The following is a 9,567-nucleotide window of genomic DNA, read 5'->3' as shown; positions in this document are numbered from 1 at the left end:
CAGTGTACTGTCTACACCAGTACACCGCTGCCATAGGATTGATGCGATGCCGCGATCTTAAGTTTAAGATATGACCCTTTTGCCCGGGTGATGGCCGGCATCGTCAGCGGCTGGGTCGTCACGTCGCGCGGGGCGGGGGGGTGGTGGGGGGTTGTTGTACACGCCCCACTCGGTCTGCGGCGCTCCCCGTGATCTCGTCCCGCTGCGTGCGTGCGTGCTCGCACGGCTCTCCCTGCTCGGCTGCTCCTCCTCGCGGTCGCGGCCCAGGTAGGCCGTGTTCCTTTTTAAAAAGGATCTGTTGCGTCTGGCGTGGTCGTGTTGATGGGCAGCCACTACTTTTTTTTTCTTCAATGAATCAGAAAGAAAGAGATTGTGCTATTTCGTTATATATAGGAGGAAAATACAATCCCTATAAATAAGGTGAAAAGACTGTACAGAGCTATAAGGATGTCGAGAGGAGCTCCTGAAGCTTTTTTTTCTCCTGTCAGTGCCTATACGTCATTTTCCAAGAAACTAAGTCTACGGGGATACGTTTATATATTTTTTATATATTAGAAATATAGAAAATTAAGGAGTTTTTGTACGAAAATAGCAATATAATACTAGTATTAGAGCAGTCCGTTCCATGACAATCTTCTCCAATTCTCTATTCTATTTGACGAAGGGATTATAAATTGGGTGTAATCAAGTGTAAGACTACAAATTAATAGTACACAAAGCACAAATTAATAGTCCAATCATATGTAGTTGCTCCTGATGAATGTGCGTCAACATTAGGAGCCGCATGGGGATTGCTAGATGTCCTAGCTGCACAGAAGCACTTGGATGTAACAAAAACGAGAATATTTGTCCTAAACTAATACAAGCATTGCAGATCAAGCAAGGTACGTTAGAACACTAGAGAAGTGGATTTGCCTAAGATAAGATGGTCAGGAGAACAAAGAAAAATATGCTCGGTGCTTCGATGCTGGATGTTGTGCCTGCCTTGGGCGGTGGTGGCCCTGATAACCTGGCCGGTTGGCCTCCGCCTCTTAAGACTAGCGATGGAGGTGCTGCGCCTGTGTGGATGTGCACCCATCAGCGGGAACTTAGGCCGGCCATCTCACGGAGGAGGCCTGTGCCGCCGGGCGCGGCGGTGATGCAGCTGCACGCCTGCACCCGGCATGTGGCGGCGACATCGCTAGGGCGCATGATGCAACAGTGCCCGACGGACGGCGGTTCTGTGCAACAACGGCGAACAGTGTAGAGGACGAGGCTGCAGCGAGCAACCGAACATGAGTTGGGGAAGGTGGCACTGTGGGAGCGTAGATTTGGCTCGGTACTGGGTGGATTTGATCGAAGGAGGGTTAAAACATATCAAACATGTATCTGAATTGTTTTAATTATCTGAAAATCAGGAAATTGCTCGATACGTATCCAGACATATCCGATATCGTATTTGGTACGAATAAATGGCCTGTAAGCCATATCCAGGTAACGTAGGTCAGTGCCCAAGTTCTTGCTTCCTCCTTTATTTTTGCCACAAGGCTAGGTGTCGTAACTTCCTTGTGTTCAAACACTCATTGGTTCCTTTCTTTCCAGATTTCCCAGACCACCAGAAGAATCAAGCTACGCAGCCCTTTCTTAGGAACCTCTCTTTTGTTAGCAAGCATCTCCCACCAGCCTTGTACAGATAGGCAAGGCTCCCATTGGCTTGGGTCCAACTGCTGGTAAGCCACCCAGGAGGCTAGGAGCGTCCATACTCTTTTGGTGTATCTACATTGGGAAAGAAGGTGGAGTGCCGATTCATTCGTTGTTCGGCAGAGGGGGCAATGGGCGCTGTGTGGCCATCCTCTTGTTGCAAGTCTATATGAGGTCTAGACTCTATTTTGAATGACTACCTAAGCAGTGGGCAGCCACTACTCGTACGCCGTTCTCTCAATGCCTGAGAAATAGGCCAATGGAGAAGCTCGACGTCACGCGATGGACCCAAGCCGTGGATCCTTGTCGTGCCGTGATCATCTTTGGCGAGCCCCCAATGCCTGACGCCACTTCGCCCCTTTGCTCCCTTGGTTTTCGATGGCTCGCCATCCTCCATCCTAATATCTTCGATTTTCAGTGCATCACCTCCGGGTCTCTCTGTGAATCGAGCTCCCTCACGTCCGTTCCACTCCACGGTGATTGCCATCGTTCGGCACCGAAAGACGTTTCGGTCTTCCGGGTGACTTCGCCGGGAGAATTGCACAATTTCATAGGGTCCCTTTTCTTAGACCTGACAAATCACCAGTTGGATCGTAAATTAGGTGGTGTTTGAATCACCTGAAGATGAAGATGAAGATAAAGATTAAATGTTTCACATAAAACGAGGTGGTAATAACGTGTGATTAATTGAGTTTTAATTATTACAAACTTGAAAAATGGATTAATCTTATATTTTAGAACAACTTTCATATAGAAAGTTGTCACACGAAACACACCGTTTAGTAGTTTAAAAAAGTGACACTTTTATCCAAAAGTTTATCCAGTTTTTGTTGGAGAAAAGAACACGGCCTGACACTAGATCCTATTCAGGGTCGGCTATCACGGCATAGATCGAGGTAGGAAAATGCACACTGCACTTTTGCAAAAGAGGCCCTAATTATCGAAGGACGTATGGCGAAAAAAAACTATCAACGGCCGCGATCCTATTCTCTAGGTTCGCGTGAACCGTCGGATCTGATCTCGATCCAAAACGGCGCAAGGGAGATGCACTTTCACAAATACTCTCTCCATCCATAAAAGTCACATTTGATTTTTTTTTTATAAATAAGTTGTACCTATTTATAGCTTTTATGCATTCAAGACTTAAATGAAGAGATAAATTAAATATTTTATTAGAATCCAAGGAGCCATCTAAATACTTATTGGTTGCATATTTACATTCACTTCTTTATTTTATAACATATGATTTAATTTTAATAGGTGTAACTTGGATGGAGGGAGTACAATCCTCGAACGATAGATTATCGTATCACGCTCATATCATCCTCCCCTCGTCTCCGTCCCGCTGTGCCAAGTGCAAACGCCGGGGCCCGGGTTTCGCCGTGGCGCAGGAACACGGCGGCCGCCGGCGACGTGACCCAAGTTTCGTCGACGCTCAGGCTCCTGCCTCCTAGTACACGGATAGGTTGCCTCGAAGGCTCTGGATCAGGCCGTGCGCCGGCGCGTCGCGTGCCGTTCCGGGTGTTGCGCGCGTGGCAGGGGCTCCTCCGCCGCGCGCGGCGCATCGCGTCACTCATGGCCGCCGCCGATCGAAAATCCGGGATGGCTCGGTTCGTAGCGGAGCCTTTTTCCATGGAATACTGACGTGACGGCTTCTTTGCGAGGCGGTCGTCGGCAAGGATGCCTTTCTGTTCTTCCGCCCATGTACACGAACACAACTGTGCAAATGAACGATAGATTGATTGAAAGATCCATTTTGATCCCAGAATCTGAATGCTTTGTAAATCGGGAAACAATTTCAGCATGCTTCAGAGAAGAGAAACAGGGTTGGCAGAACAGAACCAGAGGCATGGCCAATATGAGCCCTGAAGAAAATGCATTATGCACCCATCATCACTCAGACCCCGTAATTCACAGCCTAGAGTGAAAAGCTTCCGCATCCGCCACATGACGGGCATAAGCAAAAGTATCAGTCCAACACAAAACACTGGCCACTCGTTATGTGATACGCTCTCTGATAACCGAAAAAGCACCGAAATACACAGGCACACGACGACGACGTTTGCTCAAGACTACATAGATATCACAATTCACACGCTCAGAACACTGAAGCTATACTGTAAACCAGTAAGTGATATCATGTTTCATGCTCGTATTACTTACACGATAGTACATCCAGTCTGTCATCTCTTCTTATTTCACTTTAATACTTATACAAGCGTATTTAAGTGTGGCACATCCATTGGCTATTGCCGTAGAGGCGTCGGGTACCGACAGGCTACAAACTTATATGCTGGCCTAGTTATAATGTCAGCAGGACCAGCATATCGAAGATGCTGGAAGAGCAGCAGTGCGCCTTGCAGAATGCGAATAGCCGGTTCTTACATGACAGGCCTAGTGGCAGCTCCAGCGGGGCCAGCTTGTCTTAGCAGCTGAAACACATATCAACACATTCAGAGATACTACAACTATACTAGAGGTAATGATAAATTTTCATGGCACAGCAACGGAGCAGGTGAAGGGTGAAGGTTACCTGGAAATAGGATTCTAGTTTCTGCCTCAGGACAGCATGCTCCCGCTTCACTTTCTGGAAAGACCTCATGCAACTGCATCACAAAATATGGAAGGCGTATAGATATTAAACAGTGACTGTTTTCACCGTGGGAACATAATTGTTCAATTTCAAAAATAACAATAGTGTGAAGTGACATATATAAGAGAGACCCTACCCTTCAACATTTCCTTGGCCACAACTATCCCTGAACGACATGCACTCATTCTTCATCCTAGAAGCGCCGATGCTGCACCAAGTTGTGTAATGTCAATGATAGATCAATGATACATCGAATTAAAAACAGTCTCGTGCTTTCTATACATCATGCCAAATGAGATCAGAAGCATGAGATGCTTCAAAAAGGTCGATACACTTCGAGTTTTTAGTTGGCAACAGTATGCATATTTAGCGGTCAATTGGCCGATTAAAGCAGATGGATTTCTCTGCAGTATGAGGTCTCCTCAAAACATTATTTTAACTTCAGTGGACATGCATTAATGCATACAGAGCTTTTATGAGCAAGACACTTAACTGGGTGGTTTCACTTTCATATAAACCAAAAGGGAGATGGAAAGCTGACCAATTAACTGTGATATGCAAGACTTTAGATAGAAAGAGATGGTGCAAAAGAGAGTGCCTTGGCTTCCCAAGATGCTTAACTAAACTCTGTATCATGTCAGTTCCCATGGTTCATGCCACAATGAACTAAAGGTTGGCGCTGCTGAATCTGACACCCTTTGTGCATCATATGCACTACAACAAAGATATTACATAGAACTAGAAGCAAATCAGGAACTACCTGGAACAGCTGCCTTTTAGTTGCTGCATATATGTATCCCACCTGTTGAAATCTCTTGGGTACTTCTCCCTGCAGTGTTTTCAAATCTCAGTTAGTCAGCCCCTCTTAGCAACATTTCCTGTGTAGCCTAAACCCTACAGATCATATTTTCAGAAAAAATGTCTCATGCTGCATATGGAACTTCAAGTACTTTTTATTACTTACAGAGCTTGCTCAATGTTTGACATTAGCCTGCCCGAGTCCTTAAAAAACAAAGTAACAACTTCTTCCACAAAATTAGGACTAGCTTCATCCTGCAAATCTTCCACCTGACAAAATTGCTCATCTAGGTATCCCTGCCATCAAAATATAATTTGCTGAATCAGCACATCTGTCAAAGAATTACATGAAAGAGCAGTAGAATACTGAAAATGGGATCAGATGTGGACACTTCCAGCATAAGACCTAATATGGTCGACACACCCTGAGCACACATAAGATTACTGTTGAAAGGGAAAAAAAAGAACTCCAGAGAATAGGATACTAGCCTGATCAAAGAGGCTCTTTTTCATGGATGCAGCTTGGCGACGCAAATTAGAATAATCCATTTATATGAATGAATGAGGAAATATGTGACAAAGTGAAGCCGTTACAGGTTGGAACACACTTAATGATGAACATATGACTTGTGGGAGCTATGGATATACAAAGTCGAACATGGGATGAGTTTATATAGTAGAGGGAACATAAGAAAAAGTGCAGATATTCTAACTTCTGGATAGCAAAGGTTGGCATCTTGCATGCACAGGTGATTTGATTGCCACGGTGTGCATAAGCTATCCATATTTGTTATCCATATTTTGGAGAATGACTTGAATAGATACAGATACCTGTAGGCTGTAGCTCTTTATAAGATGTATGATGTGTAAGTATGCATATGCATGAAGAAACCATTAACGGTTCTGATATGGATCACACTCTTCATAATAGTATATGTCACTGCATCAACTGATCAACTGCCCAAAGGTAGTTATGTTCCTAATGTATCACATGGAAAAAAGTCATGGTTCAGAAGTAAATTAATCATACACGTGATTGTTCTACCATTAAATAAGATGAAATCCCTACAATTGGGGAACTCATAACAGAACAATGGTTTGGACATAATTCTGTTACCAGCCAACCACAGGGCCTGGAAGGCTGAATGGAGTCTGTAGATGGTAGGCTGAATGGAGTCTGCAGATGGTAGTGTTACATTAACTCCTCAAAATGTTTTTGAAGTAGGGCTGTTCATTCCCAGTTTTGAATTTACCATTCAAAATCGGTGGTAGTCTGTTTTCTGGCATGCTCAACTAGAAGCTAAGGTAATCACTGCCTAAACTCATTGATTTCCAGTTTCGAGCGGGCTGAGTAAACTAGTAACACCCCTATTTGATGATTTAGTACAACCAACGAGGTATTTTGCACAAATGTAGAAAAATAATGCTCTCATTCTGTTCCAATAAATACTAAATTGTAGTTCAATTAATATCTACTAGGAACTGAAGTTAAAACCTACAAATAAAACTAGTAACTTTACACCAATCTCTTCTTTGGCTATTGATTAACAGCTTTGTAGGTGAAGAATACCATCAGCTTTAAGTGAAAACTTATCCTAATATTTCAAAAGAAATTATCTTATGTAACCAGACAAGGAGGGGAAAGATAGAACAATATATCTTTTTGTGCCCCTCAAAGTTCAAACAAAATGTGGAGATAAAATCTGAGAGAACGATGGGGAATTAGAATAGGCCCACTGATGCTTACTTTGAGCCCCAGCAAAAGAAAAGTAGACAGAGAAACAGGCACCAACAGTTCCTTCCAATTGTTAAAAAACCAAGACTCTCTCAACACATTGGACCACGTGTCAGAACCAACAAACTTTCACAAAAGGAGTAAAAGAGATTCATTCAATCATTGATCCGATGATTGCTCCTGACCTCCAATCAACATCACAACTTGATAAGAGAATCTGACATGGATTAAAAAATATCGAAATAACCAAAACACCTATACAGGGAATGGATCAGAAAAGACGCATTCTGGATGAGTCACTGCTGAGGCCACGAATGCGTGAACTACATATCTTGTCTACATACAATCTGCACAGTCAATACCTTCCCTACTTGATGTGTACATTTATAAAAGGATAAAAAAGCATAGCGGTCCATCATTCATCACTACAGAAAAACATGCCTTCTCTTTCTATACTGAACATTCTTATGACAACATTGTTCCTTTCTGCAAGATCATTCTTGTGGCAAACATCACAAAACATCCTTTTTACAAAGCACGGTGAGGGATTGTATTCTCACATAACATAAGACATATTTCAGTATTTTTTTAAAATCTTAACAGCATGCTTACAGGTAACCATGGTAACACTCTAAAAGTTGATACAGATAAGACGTAGGTATATAGATGGTAATGTTTCCCTATGAGTTCATGCGTGACAAGTCCAATACTCCAATAGTACTTATGGCTCCAAAGTTCATCAAAATGTAAATCAGAAAATTCCTGTGGTCATTATTTTAGGTATAATACCATGTTGATATAAACATTAGTTTCAGTTGAAAAAAACAAATATGATACTCAAACTGCTATATCATGCATATAGATGAGTGAGGTGCAAATAAGTCTCAAGACAAAGCTATAAGGGATTTGGCCTTTCTCATAAATGAAATTATCATACTATAGCATTTGCTATAGCCTTATGCCCCTCTGCAAATGGATTAGGCAAATGGAAATGGGAGAGATCAAAGACAATTTTATATCCATGCATCACATATCTGCTTCCACGCATCAAGGTTATTGACACTCCATGGCTTGTGCGTGACCACGTTGTCAACAATCCTTTTATAGCATCAACACATGCACTTTCAACAATCTAAAACCAGTATCGTGTGCCCAACATGACCTAGATTTTCTCCCAGTACCCTCCAAAAGTGTATATGTAGCTTTATCATCTACGGTTCCCCAAAAAGAGAGATGCTTCTATGGTTGCGTTTTGTACGTATAGTCTAATGCTCCAATGCTTTTGTCACCTTAGAATTGGTTTCCATACGTGTGCGTCTATTTGCCTCATATCCTGCTCACTTTCGAAACACATTTGGAAATCGCGAAAAATATGCATTTAAAAACAAACTATGATAATCAATTAGATTAACCTCCGCCGTATACCTCATAGAAGCTCAGGTAGATCTAGAGGTCAGGCTATAACTGAGATTATCAACTAGAAAATCTCCCAACTTCTCATGATGTATAACATAGCACTGGAGTAGAGCCACATGCAGTGAGCTCCAATAGAGCAAGGAGACACTGGAGTAGCTTCATCACCAGAACCAAAAACCAGTGACTCCTTTCCATAAAGGAATACATGATGTGCGAAAGAACCCAACACTAAAGTCTCGAAGTTCGATCAAATATCCAAGTTTGCGCAGCCTTTATCGTTCCAGTACTAGAAAATAAAAATAACACGGTATTTAGCTATACCGGCCAGCTTCCTTGATTGATTCGAGGTCACACGAGAAACGATTCTCTCGAGCGACATCCGCGAGGGATCCAGCAAAGGAAGCAAGGTATACCGACCAATGGGGAGCCGAGGGGCCGACACGATTGATTCCTCGAAAGCAAACCCTATAGTTGGCATCCACCCACGACAGGATGAGCGCGCCGGCCTGATCCCCTCCGCTCTCGCCTCGACGTCGACCGGAGCGCAGCCGCAGGCTCCGCATCCGGGGGATTAGACCAAAGGGTGGAGAGGCCGAAAAGACGCGCGGGGAAAAAAGAAGCGGCGGGGGGGGGGGGGGGGGGGGGGGCGAGTGCGGCGCCTCCGCTGAGATTGGGAGTGAGATGAGGGGATAGCCCAGGACCGCGAGAGTGATTCGATGATGCGATCAGCTGTGGTGTAAGGGGAGTTACCGCGAGGGAGGGAGAGACGACGACGACTCGCCGGGCGGAGGAGACGGCGGCGGCGGGGGCCTCGCGGGTGGCAGCGTTGGGCTGGCCGGCGACGCCGCCGCGCGCGGGGAGGTTTGGAGAGAGGGCGAGCTCGCGGCGAAGGCTCGCCGTGGGTGGTGGCACTGGTGCGGTGGTGCCCGTGCCGCAGGCCCGCAGTGGCAAGACTGGCAACTTTGCGGCGACCGTGGTTAAGTCAAGTGGCTCGGCTAGGCGTTCGGGCCGGGCCTATGGTGTGTGGTTTGGAGTCCTAGGACCCGATGGGTGGAAGAGGATTGGCCCGTGTAATTTCTATGCGAAGCTAGGCTGAATTCAGTCCGGCCACCCAGGCCATTCAAGGCCTCTTACAAATCTCAAAGCACGAATCTGTCGTGCGACGCCCCGTAAATTTTTTTTTCATTTAAGGCCCTTTAAATCGTAGAATTGAGAAAACATTGGAATAGAAAAAACATAGAATTTTGATAGAAATAGAAGTGTAAATTAGAGGATTGCAAAACATAAGAAAAAACACATGAATGACCATTTGATTGAACCGCAGAAAAAACGTAGGAATTGGATG

The 9,567-nt window shown here is 44.4% G+C and overlaps 1 protein-coding gene across 3 annotated transcripts; it reads right to left on the bottom strand.

The window, feature by feature from the left end:
- Positions 1–3,795: 3,795 nt before the first annotated feature.
- Positions 3,796–9,171, bottom strand: LOC4326166 (pseudo histidine-containing phosphotransfer protein 1). 3 transcript variants are annotated; one of them, XM_066304770.1, is made up of 7 exons: positions 8,973–9,171; positions 5,561–6,050; positions 5,238–5,368; positions 5,034–5,102; positions 4,410–4,481; positions 4,214–4,286; positions 3,796–4,112 (listed from the first exon to the last, which is right to left on the bottom strand). In XM_066304770.1, the coding sequence occupies exons 2-7, from the start codon at positions 5,618–5,620 to the stop codon at positions 4,062–4,064; spliced, it is 456 nt and encodes a 151-aa protein (XP_066160867.1). In that variant the 5' UTR covers positions 5,621–6,050; positions 8,973–9,171; the 3' UTR covers positions 3,796–4,061. The 3 variants fall into 3 exon arrangements, with proteins under 3 accessions (XP_066160867.1, XP_015621910.1, NP_001388547.1); XM_015766424.3 differs by lacking the exon at positions 5,561–6,050; NM_001401618.1 differs by lacking the exon at positions 8,973–9,171 and having other exon boundaries at positions 3,802–4,112; positions 5,561–8,848.
- Positions 9,172–9,567: the final 396 nt, after the last annotated feature.

The sequence above is a fragment of the Oryza sativa genome, chromosome 1 (assembly GCF_034140825.1).
Source record: "Oryza sativa Japonica Group chromosome 1, ASM3414082v1".
Lineage (NCBI taxonomy): Eukaryota > Viridiplantae > Streptophyta > Magnoliopsida > Poales > Poaceae > Oryza > Oryza sativa.
Note: the sequence above shows the minus strand (reverse complement) of the source record. Positions and strands in the feature narration are given on the sequence as shown.

Bases quoted from the DNA above. Each gene is read 5' to 3' on its own strand.
- LOC4326166 (XM_066304770.1), bottom strand. From the start codon at position 5,620: ATGGATTATTCTAATTTGCGTCGCCAAGCTGCATCCATGAAAAAGAGC. The intron at 5,103-5,237 runs GTAAGTAATAAA...AAAACACTGCAG, and splicing joins TCAAACATTGAGCAAGCTCT to GGAGAAGTACCCAAGAGATT. The intron at 4,113-4,213 runs GTAACCTTCACC...TATGTGTTTCAG, and splicing joins AACTAGAATCCTATTTCCAG to CTGCTAAGACAAGCTGGCCC.